Genomic DNA, 20,404 nt, shown 5'->3' with positions numbered 1-20,404 from the left:
TCTCAACAGAGACTGTATGTGAAAAAAAATTAAGTGGAAGGAAAGCAAAAAATGATCAAGAATAGAACCTCAAGATCTGAAGATAGTCAATAACGTCACTAAATCCAAGAAATGGTTAAATAATTCCATGAACTATACAGCCAGTTGTGTTACTGCAAGAATCTAAGTTTACTGGAACTACATTATGAAAATTTGAGGAAATGCAACCTGGTATTAATAATTTTTGATGCTTCTTGGAGACAGGATATTAGGCTAGATGCCCCTCTGATTTGACACAGTGAAATATAATGTGAGTTTTCAGCAAGGAGCCCTCAGCTTTCACTGCTATGAAAACAATATAGCATTTAATTTTTTTGACAGGCAATTATATACAGATAAACATTTCAGACTTCTGGAATTAGTGCAATAATTATTTTACTAGAAAATAATCATGTATAACTTAATACCTTAAACATAACATTGTCAAATCATAACTATTTACATAAGATGAATTGGTTGCAGTTTTTAAGCTATTAAAACATAGACATCGAATAGCTAAACTTCCTGAGGTTCACTTACATATTATGATATTAAACTGAGACTAATTCCAAAGCTTTGTTGAAAGCTGGAGAGTTGTTCTGCCTTTCTTTTAATAATTGTAGTTAGTATTGACTAGGAAACCCTCCCCATTATACACAGAGTCCTCTGTCATTCACCATGTGCAAAAACTATCGTCTTAGCTATCCATACCATACGTACTCCCTATGTATATACTTTAATATTCTCCTTTAGATCTCTTTACTATAATCTACTGGCAATACTGTAGCCACATTGAGAGCAAAAATAGGAAAAGAATTGGTATAATTCCTAGAAGTCACTTCAGAGCTCAATTTCACCAAAATTTTTATTTCCATGTATTCCTTAATTAACAAAACAAGTACGTAACAAAACTGCCTGATTTGTTTTATTTCCTTTCTAAGTTCTTGATCTCTTCTTGGTGAAAATGCTCTACTACTTAGAACCCAAAAAGGAAACAGTGAAGAGAAACAGAAGTTCAACAGACATATCATTTGGGTATTATGGAAACTATTTTAACATAGAGGCACTCTAAGATATTTGCCAAGAATGAAATAAATTACTTCACCTCATATGACGAATGAAAGGCAGAAGAGCTAAAAAACAGGTAAAGCTCATAGAACCTTCTAACTTCATTCATCTAGGTGATATCTATTACATTAAAATTAAACAAAACCATGTATTTTTAGGGATGGCTCATGTAAGACACAAATCTGCAAAAAGTCACCATGAACATAGAAAAAAAAATCAACATAAAAATGACAAATCAGATTTTGTTTTAAGATGGTCTGTCTAATAAGACTTAATTTTAGGGGAAGATAAAGCATGAGAAATAAAACTTTTAGTTTTCTCATGTACCCATTTTAAGGTTAACATGAGTTTTAGGAACAAAGGCCAACAACACTACATTCTCAACATTGTTATGACACAGAGGAAAGTGAAAAAAAAAAGTACATTTAAGGAATGTCAGTTTTTCTATGAAGCACATTGTATCGCTTTCCATGTACCACCAGGTTCAATACAGTATTATAAAACTGAACAAATATGGACATCTGGCTTCCAGTATATATACATAATGTTATTTCTAAGAGGACATTTTACCTTCCTGATACTGCATGGGTTTGTAAACTCTCTTTTTACTAATCTACTAGTCACATCTGCAGCTCAAGAGTCTCTTTCCAAAAAAGGAATTAAGGCCAAGCAAGACAAAGAATTTGCTGATACACATATGTCACTCCAAGAATTTCCCTGACAAAGTCTCCACGCCCAATTTAATTACTTCCCTACTGTAAAAACACTTTCCATCTGCATGTATTCTAATCTTTTCAAATCCAAAACCAACACACTATAAAGCTAGCTAAATAAATGAATGATATTAGCTTTAGGTTCCAAGACAGGGAGCATTTTATAAGGCCGTGGGGCTCCAGCCCCCATGCATTTTGTGCTGATACAGTATTTCATTTTGAGCTCAGCCCTTTATGTTTAGAATAGAATTACTTAGCCCCAGGCCTTAAATCTCTCTCTCCCTCTTTCTCTCTCTCACACAGACAGGGAAGGGAAGGAGTTAGGGGGAGAGAAAATATGAATGTCTGTGGTTCTTAATAAGCAAAAAGAATGTACCCGTACATGTATACGCTAAAGTAATGCTCTCCAGTGTCTATAATAAAAGCATTTTCATATAGTTTTTTTTTTGGTTGTTCATAAAAAGTGAATCTCAGTACATGCATATACTGAATACTATTTTTGGCCTCCGTTGACTTGTTGACTTGTTTGGAAGTTGTATCCTTTCTGTGCACGATGTTCTTTAGCTCTTCTTTATTCTCTATCTGGTGTTCCATCACTGCACTAAATAATGCCATTATGGCACTCCCAGATCTAACATCTGTGAGTAAACAGAGAATCCAAGAATAGCCATCTCTTTTTGTTCCTTGACATTGTGAAGGTGTGGAGGTTGTCTTTTGCACCAGAAGTTAGGAGAAAGGACCAGACGTTATTAGAATGTTTGGGCAACGCTGAACCAATAAACAATTCCAGGTTTTCTTGAAGGCCTTTCCATCTTGGGTTTTTATAAATAAGATTTGTTTTATTTGTTTATTTTTTATGTCACTAAGCTTTAGTGTCCTTAGAAATTGATTTGCCTTAGGTGGTGCAGTGGTGAAGAATCCAGGTGCCAATGCAGGAGACACAGGTTTGATCCCTGGGTCAGGAAGACCCCCCCCAGAGGAGGAAATGGCAACCCACTCCAATATCTTGCCTGGAAAAACCCTATGGACAGAGGAGTCTGGTGGGCTACAGCCCATGTGGGTCACAAAGAGTCAGGCACAACTGAACATGCATACCTGGGAAGGATCCATATATTGCAGACTAGAAAACTTTTATAAGCAGCTAATCCATGGCAACTAAATAGTAGTTTATAAGAAGTCAAGATATTTTTCAATTAATATATATTGTATAATAATATATAATAAAATGCATTTAAAATAATCTATTAGACATATTTACTGTAAATGTAAAATTGCATTTTTAAGGCTATATGGGCTGGGATTTCCTAGATAAAAGAATGATCTAGTTTCAGGTTTAAATACATTGAGATCTGAACTCTCACTTCTCGAACTTATTGATATAAAGTGTAAACACTGAATCAGCTTAGTGACTTTCTGCTTGTTTAAAATCTATTAAAGTATAGCACTATTTGTTCAAAACTCTTGAGTGGCCTCAAAAATTTAAAAAATTGATATACAGTATTAATAAAAATAATAATTATGTTGTTCTGTTTTCCCTACTACCCATCAAGACCAGCAGCTTGCAAAGACTATCTAATTCGCTAAATAACAAGTCATACGTGGGTTTCTCATAGACGTCAGCAAAACGGTCAGGAAGGAAATATCCAGAAGCAATAGGGCTTGAGTTTCCTCTCTCCATACGTCCTGGAATTACTCTACTGTGTCAGAAAAAATTTAACAGTTCACCCATTTCCGAATGTTCCGACAAACTAAAACTATTTGGTTTTATATTGATACCTAATCACAAAAGACAAAGATCAAATGTTAAAAATCCTATATCATATCATATATTAATACTTTTGATGATTCTAAATAAAAAAACACATACAATCATTTCACTATCTATCCCTAATATATATAGGAATTAATTACAGGAATATCATATTACATAAGAACAAAGATTTACTCAAACTGTAAACAGACTGTATATAATATATACTTGCTTTCTAAAAGGAAAATACGGTGGTCATTAACATTTTACCTAGATCTGTATTGTTTTACTGTACCAAGAAAATCACTATATACATCATAGGCTGGAGTGAGTAGGACAAAATAAACTAGACCCACCTCATCATTAAACACAAATTTGTTAATGCAATAAGTTGAGTTATACCATTAATATTAGGTTGGCCAAAAATTTCGCTCAGGTTTTTCTGTGATAGTATGAAAGACCTGAACAGACTTTTTGGCCAACCCAATATTACAATATGAAGGGTGTGTGTGTGTGCATGTTCAGTCATGTTCAGCTCTTTGTGACCCCATGGACTATAGCCTGCCAGGCTCCTCTGTCCATGGAATTTTCCAAGCAAGAATACTGGAGTGGGTTGCCATGCCCTCTTTCAGGGGATCTTCCTGACCCAGGGATCAAACCTGAATCTCTTGTGTCTCCGACACCGGCAGGTGAATTCTTTACCACTAGCGCCACCTGATTACTATTGCAATAGTATTTAAAATACTTTTACTGACCATTTAAAATTGAGGCCTGGATTTTTAAATAAAAACAGTGAAAATGTATAGGCCTAAAAATGTCTGTTGTGCAGGTGGTCCAGGCACAAACAACTAAATGGTGCCAAAGCCCTATAGGTAGTGGTCTGACACTTTAATTCATCATTTCTTCAAGCTTTATAAAGCATAAAAAGAATATCAGGGCTTCCCTGATAGCTCAGCTGGTAAAGAATCTGCCGCCAATGCAGGAGACCCCAGTTCAATTCCTGGGTCAGGAAGATCCCCTAGAGAAGGGACAGACTATCCACTTCAATATTCTTGGGCTTCCCTGGTGGCTCAGGTGGTAAAGAGTTCGCCTGCAATGTGGGAGACCTGAGTTCGATCCCTGGGTCGGGAAGATCCCCTGGAGGAGGGTATGGCAACCCACTCCAGTATTCTTGCTTGGAGAATCCCATGGACAAAGGAGCCTGGTGGGCTACAGTCCACAGGGTCGCAAGGAGTCGGACACGGATAAACTGACTAAGCACAGAGAAAATGCCAAGTTAATTTTGGTTGTTCCAATTTGATGACATTCTCAAAATCTAGCAACATTTGATTGAAAAAAAAAGGTAGATTTTCAGTAAACACAGATTTAAAAGGTATCCCATTTCTGGCAAAATTTCAGATGTGAATACATAATAAAAAGAGAATAGAAAGAAAAATGAGGACGAACTTAATGAATATTATGGGAATATATTTTCAAGTATTCCTAGAGATGTTTCCACTATTGTTCTTTAAAGCTAATTTTCATCAGTGCCCTTTTATTAAATATCATGAATAATGAAATCCCTGCCGGTCTAATATATGATTTCCATACAGATAGGTTCCTGAACTCCATGTTTTACATCACAGTTGTATCTGGAGTATAACATCTTATGAGTTCTCCAAAGCTGCAATTTTTCTTAGTGAAGTCTTGGCCTCTGTTTTACTGTACCTGGAATTCTGGGGTTCGGGAACATCTGATTCTGTGCACGTTTTCTTTACCTGTAAGAAAAGATTACTAGTTAGTCTCATATGAAAAAAGAACTTCCTCATTCAGTTTCACACACTTGCTAAACTTAAAGTGGATACAGCTCTACTCACCAGGATCTCTATAAAATACTCCCCACATTTTACAGCAGCAGCATGCAGTATTAAATAGTGTATTTCATTATTATCCCATGAACAGCTGCCAAAGGCACTTCCCTAGACTCCATTAGTATGTAAAATGTTCAGTTAAAATAGCTTGGGACTTGCTTAAGCAGGAACAAAGAAACCAAAGAACCAGGTTTCCCACTTAGGAATTGGAAAGCCATACTGCTCTCAATTCACTAGGAAATGTTTTTCCAATTGATACTGCTTCTGTCTCCTACTAAAGTGCACAATAATAAACACCAGGTTCTGGGGGCAAAGCATAAGTGTTAGCTAAACCATTCATATATTAATTTTCATTTTCTCAATCCAGTGGCTGTATGTTTTATATATTTCTCAGCATATCAATTAAGCTTCGGCATTGCTCACAGACTTCTCATATATACTTGAAGTATACTTTGCAGACTATATTTCAACTTTGTGGCTTTTAACCCACACAAGGTAAAGAATGAGCAAAAAAAAAAACCTTTTACTTTTAGGATATGCTATCCAATTCTGGTCAAAAGTCTGTGGTATATCCTCTAAAATAAGGTAAAGCACACATCCATTGCCTTTCACAATTTAACCTCAAGCACAGATACTATGTTTGACTATCATGGTTTTAATGGGTATATTATATGCAAAGTAAAGGCCATTTCAAAAATTTCTTAGTTAATATGGAATGTAAACAAGATACATTAATTACCAAGTATATAGTTATATAGTCTGGGTGTTTACATTCCCATGATCTATTTATGCAGCCTATAGAATCCAAGGCACTTTAACTTGTAATATGCAGCTTGGAAGCGAAAAAAAGTCTACTGAATATATACCGTGAACATACAACATGAGTGTGAGTTGCAATACAAGTGGTATTTCTTAAGAGTAAGTTTTGAATTTTAAAGATACAGCATTTTCTTTCTAGCTCACAAATACTTTTAATTATTCCTAGAGATGTTTCCACTATTGTTCTCTAAAGCTAACTTCCATCAGTGTCCTTTTGTTAAATATTATGAATAATGACATCCCAGCCAGTCTAACATATGATTTCTATACAGATAAGTTCTTGAACTCCACGTTTTACATCACAGTTGTATCTGGAGTATAACATCTTATTAGTTCTCCAAAGTTGCAATTTTTTTCTTAGTGATGTCTTGACTCTTAGTGAAATGAAGTCTTATTTCCTTCCTCTTCTCAGAAGAATGCGTTAAAAAAAAAAAAAAAAAGCCTACACTTTCAAATATTGGTGTTTCTGCTTTCAATTCTAGGTCTAGATATTTTATAATCAGGGAAATCAATTATTTGCTTGGTTAACTTGATTAAGTACTCTCTTCTGCATCTGGAGTATACATCCACACAGTATGAAAATAAAACTGATCAGCAAAGAGATTATCATCCTTACCCTATTATGTAACATCCTCTATGCTCTCAGTACAGAGCTCAACACCATGAGATGGAACGGTGAAGAAATATTTTTGAGTAATTAGTTAAAAAAAAAACAAAGAAAGAAAAAGGAACACCTTTCTTAAAAAAAAAAAAAAAGGTAACTGTAAAATCCACTATGAAACCCATGAAAGCCTTACTTCCATGAACAATTCCAAGAAAAACAAGAACTAAAAGGGAAGGATATGCTATTAAAACCCTCTTTCCCACTGGTTCTTCCCTATGATTCATCACCAGAAATTATATTAACTGCCCAATGAATATGTAGAAATCACATTGAAGTGAATGTTAGTTTCTGAAAGACAATGATAACTTGACTTTGGGACTAACTAAAGAAGCTCCAGATCACACAAGCAAACTAGAAAGACATTCTCAAGCAAGAGTTAGATGAGATAACCTTCCTGTGGTTACTATAAAACACTGATGAAAGAAATCAAAGAGGACACAAATAGATGGAGAAATATACCGTGTTCATGGATTGGAAGAATCAATATTGTGAAAATGAGTATACTAGCCAAAGCAATCTATAGATTCAATGCAATCCCTATCAAGCTACCAATGGTATTCTTCACAGAACTAGAACAAATAATTTCACAATTTGTATGGAAATACAAAAAATCTTGAATAGCCAAAGCAATCTTGAGAAAGAAGAATGGAACTGGAGGAATCAACCTGCCTGACTTCAGGCTCTACTACAAAGCCACAGTCGTCAAGACAGTAAGGTACTGGCACAAAGACAGAAATATAGATCAATGGAACAAAATAGAAAGCCCAGAGATAAATCAACATACCTATGGACACCTTATCTTCAACAAAGGAGGCAAGACTATACAATGGGAAAAAGACAACCTCTTTAACAAGCGGCGCTGGGAAAACTGGTCAACCACTTGTAAAAGAACGAAACTAGAACACTTTCTAACACCATACATAAAAACACAAAGTTTTTAAAGAAATATTTAATACCAATGGCTTTACAAAACATCTTTATTTAAATAACTAACCAGAAAGTTAGTATTACTTTAATTTATTCTCAATGTATTACTTGTAATACCAGAAAACACATCTACTGATTACTTACTATCTAGTATGCACAGTCCTAGTTGTTATGGTTGTTCTTTAGTCACTAAGTCATGTCTGACTGTTTTGTGACCCTATGGACTGCAACCCTACAGGCTCCTCTTTCCATGGGATTTTAGAGGCAAGAATACTAAAGTGGGTAGCCATGCCCTTCTTCAGGGGATCTTCCTGACCCAGGGATCACAGTCCCATCTCTCATCTCCTATACTGCAAGTGGCTTCTTTACCACTGAGCCACCAAGGAAACTCAATGATTAATAAGTATGTGATGAAAGACTGAAGTAGATATATTCTTTTAGATATTTTTAGAGTTTTGCACTCTTCAAAGTAATTCTTTTTATAGGCTTTATTAATTTGTTCATGGTCAAATGAGGGAAGAATAATATTTAGGATACCATGACTACTACAGGAGGGTCTATACAGTGTTATCCACATTCAGAGGACAATCTACTCCAGCTAAAGGAAGATAAGGATGGCAACAAAGGATGTGATTTCTGAGCTAAGTTTTAACATGTTATTGACCGTTTTGCAGAAACTAATGCCTATGGCCATAATATGAAAAAAAGTAAATGTGAAAGTTGCTTAGTCATGTCCAACTCTTTGTGACCCCATGGACTATACAGTCCATGGAATTCTCCAGGCCAGAATACTGGAATGGGTAGCCTTTCCCTTCTCCAGGGGATCTTCCCAACCCAGGGATAGAACCCAGGTCTCTCGCATTGCAGGTGGATTCTTTACCAGTTGAACCACAAGGGAAGCCCATGTGTCTCCAGTCAATAATGTGTTAAAAGACATAGGTTTCAAAGACTAAATCTGGAAAAAGGTAGGTACTTCAACATCATGGGATTTGTCAGAGAAATCATATTATTAAGGCCTTATAAATGATGAAGAATTTGGAATTTAATATTTGGACAATGAAGACCATTGAAGGATTTTAAAAAACAGAGATGGTACATAAGACAGTGTAGAAGGGGCCAGGCTGAGGACTGAAAGACAGATAAGAATTTAATGTAACAAGAGAAAAAGTACACATTCCACAAAAGCAGACACTGTATTGATGGTGTATGTCACTAATCCCTAGCTTTGAACAGATGCTCCTTGCTTTGGTCTGAATGCTTGTGCTCCTTCAGAATTCATTTGCAAAATCCTAACCCTAACCCTCCAAATTAGGAAGTGAGCTGTTTGAGAGGTGCTTAGATACTTAAAATGAAGGCTTTCCAAATGCTATTAACGCTCTTAAGAAAGAGACTCCACAGAGCTTCCTATCCCTTCTACCATGTGAGGAAACAACGAGAAGTCACTGGCTTTGAATCAGGAGGTGGGCTGTCATCACATAAAACCATGCTGGAGCCACCATCTTGGACTTTCCAGCCTCCAGAACTAAGAGGAACAAATATCTGTTGTTTATAAACTACATGAAATATCTCATTATAGCATCCCAAATGGATTAAGACAGTCCCCAAATACTAGTTCAGTAAGTGAATCATTCAGTCTATCAATGAGAGATGATGAAGACCTAAATTAAGACAGGAGCTATGAGGAGAGTTGAGAAAATGTTTTTGATAGACATTTCAAAGACAAAAATGGCAGCATATTGTTACTGACTAAAACAAAGTATAAAAGAGAGTATGATCTGAATAAACACCATTGCTGACTCAATGGACATGAATCTGAGCAAACTCTGGGAGATAGTAAAGGACAGGGAATCCTGACATGCTGCAGTCTATGAAGTCAAAAAGAGTCAAACACAACTCAGCGACTGAACAACAACATGATGTGATTTTTTTAATCTGTCCTTGAAAAAACTTTGGTAATAACAAAGATCAAAAATGTTAACTTATGACTTCATTAAAATACTTCAAAACTCTATCTTTGTTTTGAGTTGATCAACAAAAGTTAGATAAATTATTAAGAAACTTATTTTGCAAATCCTGATTATGCAGAGCCATTAATCATGACCCTAGGAGCTCCAATCATGAAGAAAATTAAAAACAGAACTACCATGTGGTCCTGCAATCCCACTCTGAGAAATATACGCAGAAAAAAAAGTTAATTCGAAAGATGCATGCACCTTTATGTTCACAGCAGCACTGTTCACCATAGCCAAAACATGAAAACAACCTAAATGTCCATCAACAGATGAATGGATAAGGAAGACATGTACATATATACAAGAGAATACTACTCAGCCATAAAAAAAGAGTGAAATAATGCCATTTGCCCTTTCTTGGATCACAGTCTTGTCATAGTGAAGGGGCTTGCATAACTCAATGAAGCTATGAGCCATGCCAATTAGGGCCACTCAACATGGACGGTCATAGCAAAGTCTGGGAAACAGTTGTTTGAGCAAACTCTGGGAGATTGTAGAGGGGAGAGCAGCCTAGCGTGCTGCAGTCCATGAGGTTGCAAAGAGTCAGATGTGACTTAGTGACTTAACCACAACAAAAACTCCATTTGTAGCAACATGGATATAACTAGAGATTATCATACTAAGTGAAGTCAAGTCAGAAAGAGAAAGGCAAGTGTCCCACCTAGGGTACAAAAAAAGAGAAAGACAATACCATATGATGTTACTTATATGTGGAACTAAAATATGGACCAAATGAACCTATCTACAAAGAAAAACAAATTCATACACATGGAGAACAGACTTGTTGGCAAGGGTGGGGGTGGATAGGGAGCAGGATGGACTGGGAGTTTGGGGCTGGCAGATGCAAACTATTACATTTAGAATGGATAAACAACAAGGTCTTCCTGTATAGCACAGGGGACTATATTCAATATCCTGTGATAAACCATAATGGAAAAGAATACAAAAAAGGAACATATATATGTGTATAACTGAGTCACTCTACTGTACAGCAGAGATGGACACAACACACTGTATCAAACTACAATAAAAAATAAATTAATAAAAATAAAATTTAAAAAACTTATCTCAGTATCTTCATCACAGAATTAGAAGCCAAACAGACAGTTTTACCTAAATTTAAACACACTGTCCAATTTGAGAGATCAATACTTCATTAAATGGTGACTGCTGAGATATACACACTATTAATAAAAGACTACTCTTACAAAATACATAGAATTTTGTCTTTAATGACCACTAATTTAGTTTCAAATTTATTTTGAATAAAGTTGAAAACAAGCAGGCCAAGAAACGAGACAGAATTTCATGCCCATAATTTAAATCCAAATCTCAGATTTTATAAGACACAGTAGGAAGTGAACAAAAGAATACGCCAAGAGAAAAAAGACAAATAATGTTAAATGCACCTAATTGATGGCAAAAATGTGAATTTTAACCCTACCTAATGTTATAAAAGTACATGCAAAAATCAAAGTAAGATGAAAAATACTTAAAAGTTTAACTATTTCAAGGATATAACTATTAGTATGTAATGAAGGTACAAATATCAAACGCTGAAATTTTTGAATGAATGAACCACAGCTGAAATATTTGAGTGTTTATTATATGCTGGACAATGCTTAGGTAGTTACTAATTTTTACCCCAAGTCACAGATGATAATACTGAGAAATAGAAAAGATTAATCTGCAAGCAAGTTATGTAGTAAATTTCAAATCCAGATCTCTGAGGGCCTTTTAACCAGTAAATGTTAAAAACCTAAAATTCATAAACACATAAACTATATTGTTTAAAATGAAGATCAGAACATTTTGATATTAAAAGTTCAATTTGTATTATACCATACTAATGATAATTGCTGCCATCTATCAAGCAAGTATTCTTTCAGCCGGTATTGGACTATTGTTGCTGTTGTTTAGTCTACTCATGGGATTTCCCAGGCAAGAATCCTGGAGTGAGTTGCCATTTCCTTCTCCAGGGGTCTTTCCAATTTAGGAATCAAACCTGCATGTGCCATTTAATCTATGAAGACAAGCATGATGCCTGAAATTCTCCTGTTAAAAATGAGAAAGCTAAGGCTCAAACAGGTTAAAAACCTAGCAATGTCTCACAGCTAACAGAGAATTAGAACCGAATGCTATATAGCAAGCCTTTCTCTCTTATGTTCCATTTGCCAGTTGGTTTTACCAGGTTGTTTTAAAATTAAGAGTTGAAACTAACAATCTGTGGAAAATTTTTGAAGGAGATCCTACTAGTTACTTCCTGTGATATATCAACCATTAAGTGAATCTTTTAAATTGGATAATGGAAGTAACCAGTTTTTAACCAAGCAATAGTAACATGTAAAGTCCATAAGCAAAGTGAGATGGAATTTTGAGCAAATGATCCAAATACCTTTCATGCCCACCACCACCACCATTAACATCCTAACAAGAGCAAAGATAGTGTAATATAAAAAACAATCTCTGCTTTGCTGTTGTTGTTGCTCTTGTACATCGGAAGCATCAGGATTCATTCATTCAAAAGGCTTTACTGAATTTCTTGGGGTATACGAGGTACCATTCTAGGCATGGAGATGAACTAGACCTGAACAGTCCAGCAAAGTTACCCCTTGCCACATGTGGCTATTTAGAACTTGACATCTGGTTAGTCTAAATTGATATCTGCTGTAAGTATAAAAGGCACAGGGGATTTAAGACTCAGTATGTTAAAAAAGAGAAAATATTTCAACATATTTATATAATATTGACATATAACAATATTATATAGATAAGTGAAATGAAATTTAGGTATATTCTGTTATAAACATTTCCTTTTATTTTATTAACAAAGCTAAAATCACAAGTGGCTCAGACTATACTTTTGCTGAACAGCACTGCCTTAGACCAACAAAACCTGCCTGCATGGATCATGCATCCTAGTTGAGGATATATACAATAAAAAAAAGTAAGCAGATAAGCAAAGAATATAATGTCAACAGCAGAGATTGCCAAGAGGAAATAAAGCAGAACAAGGAGGTAGAAAAGACTGGTCAACAACATTACATTAGCTAGACAATTATAAAAAAACTGATGTTTCTTTTTCATAAAACTATTCATTCTTCAAATCTTTAGGCTGACATGAACAATATAAACTGTACTTTTTAAACAATTATAAAGAATGTGAGATCTGGTATTGAAATAATGAATACTTTCACTATCTGGAAAATATACATAGAAAATATAATTTCTAGGATATTTTGCATTATAAAAATTGTGTTCAATTATAAAGATCGCCTTGAAGTTTTTCACATTTTCTAGCCACTAGATACTTTGAGAGGCTTATAATCTTTTGAGGAAAACAGAATTAGCTCATAAAAAAAAACCTGCAAAAAAAAGTTTCTTTTATCCAATCCACCATCTTCTAAAAAAGCTGGAACCAATTATCCCAATTATTTTGTACTTAATCTTGCTGTTTATAAATCCTGAAACATTAAAGATTAAAAAAATGTAAAGGATGGAATAATGGAAAAAGACATTTTGAAAGAGTTCTTTTGTAACTTTATTTTATTTTGAAATGAACTTTAACAATAAGGCCTTAGAACATACTATACAATGATAGTAAAAGATCAATTTGAAACTATAAATTCAAAATAAAAACTTTAGAAATAAAAGTTTTCTGGTGTAAAGAGTAACATACAAATTCCTATAGGTGGTATGTAAGACAGTCTTTATTTCTTCACTGAACCATATAGAAATCTAATATAGATTTGAATGCATTATTGTTTAAGGAAAAGAATGGATAAAAATAGATATAAAAATAAAATTTGTTCCTTCAGTGCAAATTGATTGTAGATTATCACATGAAATACTCTTTGTAAATACAGAAAGTGATACAGAATTACTGTCAACAATAATTGTCAGCTTTGATTCTATTTCAAATGTGAATATTACAAAATATGAATCTGACTCATAAATAATATGTATACAAATACTGTAGTGTATCAATGCCTAGAGTTTTGTATTAATACATACTTTATAAAATGTATTTTATGATTAGGTTAGATAAATTATTATAAATTATTGCTGAGAAAGCAGAATGGGAACCTAACTTTAGTTACCATTAGGTTTTGATTTAGTAAAATAAAAGAGAGAGACCTACTGAGATATAAATTTTTATGTGCCATTTTTTCCATATTTTCTAATAGAATTTGGCCATATTTGAATTTTAAATTACATATCAGAATTTAAAGGTTTTTCTTTTAATCACTGCAGCTTTATTCTAGAAATGTAAATTACCCTCTCATTTAATACATCTCCATTAGCTGATTCTTTTTAACACATTTAATTTTTTTCAATTAGCTGAACCAAACTTAGAATTCAATATGCTTCCACCCAGATCATCCTATTCTCTAATTAATAGCATTAAATAAACTACGTCTTTTTCTATCTTACTTCAGAAGGCACACAATAAAATAGTTAAAAAAATATAAAAGTAGGTATATAAATTAACTTTAAAATCGAGTCAAAGTAATAAAAATTGGCATATTCAAGTAAATATATGTTTTTGCACTGAGGCTTTTGTCAAAAATTATTCTAATTTTTATTTACTTAGCGTAATGAAAGAAAATATATGTTCATTTTTTACATATAATATTTACAAGTTAATACTACTTTAAAATTTAGCACAGGATATACCCTTTAATGTGATAACCTATGATTACTTGGGCATCCAAGTAGTACAATTTATATTGAGAAGATCAGCACAGAATTGCTACTTTACTAGCCCCACACAGATAAAATTTACACCTTCTAAACTATCTTCAATGGAAATGTCTCCACATTTCTCAGGAAGATCTATTTTACATTTTAAAGGTATGTTACAATGGAGTACTTGACTTCTAAAAAAAAAAAGCATTAAAAAAAATCTTTGGAACACAAAGTTTGTCACACAGAACTTTAAAAAAGATAGATCTGTTTCAATATGCCCACACAAATTTGAGAAGTTTTGCAAAAAAATGTAAATACCATGTCACCAAATGGTGCTCAAAAAATGAAAGTTTTGTAGACAGACTTTGTAAAAATCTAATCACTAAATAAGCCAATAAAAACCATTTTTATAAAGTGTCATTCTTCCTTAGAAACAAAAATCCTGTGACTCTATAATTCACACATTTCTGAAATTCTCATGGGGTTAGGGAAGTTTCCTTACTCCTCCCTTGTCTTAGTATATTCCTCCTCAGTATCTGCATCACTGCTTACCTGAGCTTCTCCCTGCAACACCAAGCAAGGGTTTCCAAAACCCCAAGCTCCCACTTGTTTATAAAAACAGTGAGAGAACTCTGCTGCATAACCTGAAGTCTGCATCTACTTCAGTCTACAGAAAAATTCTTTAATGGATATTCATAGACAAAACATTAAGATACAACTGAATATTCTGTCATTAGCTGCAACAGTAAACAAAATAAACACATACACCTATAATAGTAGTGTTAGAGGGTTAATAAAAACAAATCCACCCCAAAAAACCTGAAGTGAAATTATTTTACCCCTCTAGTATTGGACTGTCATGGCAATCTTACTTGATTTCTGGCCTTTAATGCAGGAAACTTCCAGGACTCAGGTTCAGGGGAGGGAGGTTATATAAAATTACACACTGGGGAGGAATTATGTTTTAAAGGTAAAAAATCCTGTAGGCTATAACTCTTCATCAACTACAACTGTCACAATAGGGTTCAAATTATTTGAGAGTTCATTGCAAGGTTGGATATATTTAAAAAGCAACTTAGTAACAATGACTCAGGGAAACAAAGCATAATTATTCATGTACAGTGTATATGTATTAAATCAAATGTCAAACTACATGAGCTTTTAAAATTCTGGAGTACATTTTCTCCTTAGTTATGCCATAGTCTCTTGTCACCTGCCATAAACTCCAAATATACTGTATATATATTCAGCAAAATTTCAACCTCTTTCTAACAGTATGTTTTTTCATTATTACCCACCAGGGACTATATCAAAAGTAACACAGTACTTAAAATGCCACAAAAGGAACCATAAGATGCCTTAACATATCACATTACAACCACATGAATGTTGGTTCCCTCCTAAGTCTGGAAATGAGACTAGATTGCTATAATACTTAGCATAAATATAAACAGACAAGTGTTAAAATGATTTCCTCAAAAATATGTGCTATAGACTCCTGAGAGATATTTACCTATACACATTGGTCTTTTTATACTTTTGAACACGTATCTTTGCAGTCTTGGGTGTCTCAAGACAGATAACTATTAAAACAACAAAAAGGAAAACAGAACATGCAATTCTAAACTAAGAACTAAATACTCAGTGAGCATAACGTTAATTTGGTAGAATCCACTGCAGTTAAATTCGAATTGCTGACTCTACTATACACGTTCTCACTGAACCAGTAAAGAATAAATCCACCCATTTTAAATATGAAAATCTTTAGATTTCCCTCCATTCAAGTGAAGATTGATGAATTCACACCAACAACGCTTTAAAAATAATCTTATGAACTGATCTTATTCCCCTAAACAGAGAAATCTTGCTAATGTTTTCAACAACGATTTTTATATCTTTGTTTTCTTTGCCTTTTTTAGATATTGGAATGTTTTGGCCACAAGGTTAAGAAAAACTTCCCCATTTATCATGACCTGCCAAGCACAACTGGCCCCTAGAAAACACAGTCCTCTACCACTTAACAAATTCAGCTCATCTTAGTCATGAAACTTCAAAGGAACTTGGCCACAGGCATAGGTTAACTATCATTTGTTTTAAAGCATAAATATCAATCACTGTGTAACATACTCTAGTGCACCTAGTATCATTCGTCTATTAGGTACAATGATAACTAACCTTTTCAATTTGAACAATAATCAACATAGAGATAGTCTGGTTTATTAATATATAATTGTTGAATTTTAGTAAAAATTTCTGTTAAAATCTCTTAAATTTGAATACATATATATACATTTAAAAAAATATTTTCAACAAACATTTTAAAACCTAATGCGCTCAAAGGTATCACAATAACAGGTAAGGAAAACTGAGAAAGTCTTTAAAAACAAATTGATAGGTAGAATGTAAACAATAAAATGTTAAAGGCAATTTTAAATTGAACAACATATACCTGAAGATGAATTTGCATATGATATTAATATTTCTGGTACAACATATTGATTAATAAGTATAAACATACAGCTACATTTTCAAGTTTTGTAAATTTTAAATTGTTTATCTTCCATTAAAATAACAATTTTTAAAGAGAAAATCCTGTGGTGTTGGCATCAAGTTCTTTATTTTTAAAATTAAACTATGCACAATAAGCAAAAATGTATCTGTACCACACTGCATTTTACTTTGGTTTTTAAATGATATTTAGATTTTGAAATTTAAAAGCATCATTTTGAGTTTCAAAATCTAAAGTACTTTTATATTAAATCTATTTTGCATAACCATTGCTATAAATCATCTTTCCTCAGGTTTTAATCCGAAAATGAAATTCTTCATTAGCAGAGTTAATAAAACACAGATTGTGGCATAATTTACACTCTAAAAAAACACAAGTTATGTGATTTCTATTTTAATAGATTTTCTGTCAAATTAAAGTAACATTCTGAATTACCTGCAAGCTAAGGGCAAAAGACAAAACAGTTTCATGTGAAACACATTTCACACTACAAATATGTGGTCAGAAAAAATAGTCCCATTAACCATGTAACTCAGGTAAAAACTAAGCAATTTATCATAAATATTTTTAAGTGTACAAGTTGATTCTTTACAGGGAAGTGAAATTTAGTCAGGTTATTTCAAAATTTCTGTGGTCCTAAATACTTGGTTATCATAAAGAATGAAGTACCCTCTGTAGTCTCAATGTAAAATAGATCCCCAGAGTGGTTAAACTCAAGGGTTAAAGAGTAAAGGAATTACAGATTAGGTTTATCTGTCGTGAAGGTTTCATTCCCGGTAAACCGGATAAATAATTGAAATATACTTACAATTTTTTCCTCTTTGACCTCAATTAAAATGGCTTTCTGAGAGCAGGTTCTAAAGACAATTTATCCTGGTTTTCTCAATACACACTTATGAAGTCATCTGGTTTTTGTATTTCTCCAACAGCTGTGTTACCTTCAAAATGGGTTTATAGTATTTCCCCAAAGCAAAATGCAAGACAGCCCTTGACACACACAACCACCTTCCTTCTGCGGGTGGCTGAGTTCAAAAAGGCAGATCATACAATTTCAAAAATTCTGACAACAATAATTTATAAAGAACTTTGAGGAGGAAAGGGAGAAATCAAAGGGATTTAAAAAATTGGCCTCTCTTTCTCTCTTTCCTCTCTTCTTCCCTCTCCTCCCCCTCTCCCTAAGAAGTTATAACACAACACATCATATGATTATTCGTATTTGCTTTTGTTGTCAGTTTGATAATATTTTAGTAGTTTAGGAAAAGTTAGGTGAAAGAACAAACAAACAGGCAAAAAGTGAAATAAGGTGGTGCAACATCATTATTCAATTACACGGGATTCCAGAAAACAGTAACCGCAAGTCAGGAAAGGAGGAAACTGGACAGTGCTGACTGATGCTCAGTAGACCCTGGAAATCAACCTGGAAAACTTATTGGCTGTGATAATTCATCCTCCCTTTCTTCAAAGAGGTTCCCTAAACAATCTAACTCTGGCAGTAAATCAGTTTTCACAGACACTTAGAATTAGAAGACATGTTCTCCTCCTGAATTATGTTTTTCTCACAAGAAAATAAAACAGTACCAATAGAGCAAACCCTTCCTCAGTCGTCTTGAATGAAAGAAATCTTTAAGATACTGCAATTACTGGGACAATGCACCCACAGCTTGGTTCCTTGATGCAGCAAACACACCAATTCACAACCTTTCTTCATGAGATTAAAAGATTTATATATATGTATATATAAAAGTAATTTAACCCAAAGCATTCCAAAGGCTTCCACCTCAAGGTTTTAAATCAAAGCAAGTGTTCAAGTGCATATTCACATAAAGGTAAAAAACCAATTGGAAACCTAAGGTATTGTTATGAAGTTAAAATTAAACTTAAGATCATAGTTTTTGGGGAAAAAAGTTCCATAAATGGAGGAAAATATTTGTTTTCATAGAAAATATAATATGCTTATTGAGATGACTACATCTGAAACCTATTGAAAAAATCCAATTCAGCACAAGATTTGGAAACAAAAATTATCCAGAAAAAAAAAAAAAAAGCCTTTCATTTAGCTGGTATTAATTTTTAAAATCCTACATCATGCATCTTATTAAAAGGGAAAAATCCCTCAAAGTCAACTACTACAGTTTTCTAAGGAGCACTAATCTGTTAATTATCAGTTATTTTATCACCTGCATTTGTTCTTAGCATTAACATAAATTATAGTAGTAATTTAATTTTGAACTAAAATTCAAAATTAGTGAATTTTATTAAGTAAAGACAAAAGGTATTTAACAACTTCAGCATGGACCGACTAGGGATTTTCTCTATAATGACCTACTCACTCAAATTTTATGTACATATTTCTTCTATCATCCTTGTGCTGAAACTGAGAAAAAACCAAACTTATTTTACCTAATACTATTTGCTGAGATAGAACTGCCTATACTTCAAGGACTTACCACATAACACAATAATTATAATGCCTCAATCAAAAGCTAAATACAACTTACCTCATTCAAAGTCCAAAAACCTGAAGCTAATTCCAGTCTTATTTGAAAGTTTTGTGTGTGCGAGCATGTGTGTGAAGTTCAACAGCCAATAAATTCCATTTTCCAGTGAGGGCAGAATGAAACCTGGTTCAAGGATTATAGAACAGTCTGCAGTTTATAGTCTCGAACGAACATCCAGGTAGCTTTAAAAACACCTTGCTCTGTCATGAACCTCTGGGCTCCAGAAACAGTGCATTTATTTAGGTTAAGCAGGAGACCTGGAGAGTAAACACTCTTGGCTCTGACCAATGGCTTTCTGCGCCTTTCTGTTTATAGTAAGATGACTTGCCTGACTTGCCGTCAGAGGTCACCCCCATCAACAGCTCCCGTCTTTCACTGGGATCTAAAGTATTTATCCTGACTCCTAGGCTGTCAAAATCTGTTGTCATGGGGACACATTCATAACCCATTGGGGTATCTACTTGAAGAGTTTAAATCCCTGCATTAAATTTTCTAAAAGCAAATGTTACTTGAGTTTCTTTTAAAGTGAAACATTTCTGCAGAAGAAATACTTCATGGCAAGTTAAGAATTGGTACATACACATTTAAATAAGGACTGGTATTCTTTTAAAGTCCCGTCTAGCTTTTTATGGTTTTTGTTCTTTTTTTTGGATGAGGCAGAAGGCTTTTAAGATTTCACTTTCACTATTACATCTCTCCAACAAGCACAAAGTTTTCTTCTTCCCCTAAGCACACATATGTGCATGCTGACAAAGTGGAAAGATAATTATAGGCATTTTAATTTCATCCATCTTTAGTGTAGTTTTATTTGAGGTACAGGAAGGAGTGAACACAATTAAAAGTGCTCACAGCAGTTATCATTTTATGTAAAATATTTTCTAAAAGAA

At 33.8% G+C, this 20,404-nt stretch overlaps 1 protein-coding gene across 12 annotated transcripts in view; it reads right to left on the bottom strand.

Annotated features, from left to right (window-relative positions):
* The window catches only part of EYA4 (EYA transcriptional coactivator and phosphatase 4), a 306,683-nt gene that overhangs the window by 147,867 nt on the left and 138,412 nt on the right, over positions 1 to 20,404 (bottom strand). For all 12 annotated transcript variants that reach the window (XM_043456882.1, XM_043456884.1, XM_043456883.1 and 9 more), the window contains one exon: positions 5,257 to 5,306. In XM_043456882.1, coding sequence (XP_043312817.1) covers positions 5,257 to 5,306 — 50 coding nt within the window. The remainder of the gene's footprint in view (positions 1 to 5,256; positions 5,307 to 20,404) is intronic.

This window comes from Cervus canadensis, chromosome 33 (assembly GCF_019320065.1).
Source record: "Cervus canadensis isolate Bull #8, Minnesota chromosome 33, ASM1932006v1, whole genome shotgun sequence".
NCBI lineage: Eukaryota > Metazoa > Chordata > Mammalia > Artiodactyla > Cervidae > Cervus > Cervus canadensis.
Note: the sequence above shows the minus strand (reverse complement) of the source record. Positions and strands in the feature narration are given on the sequence as shown.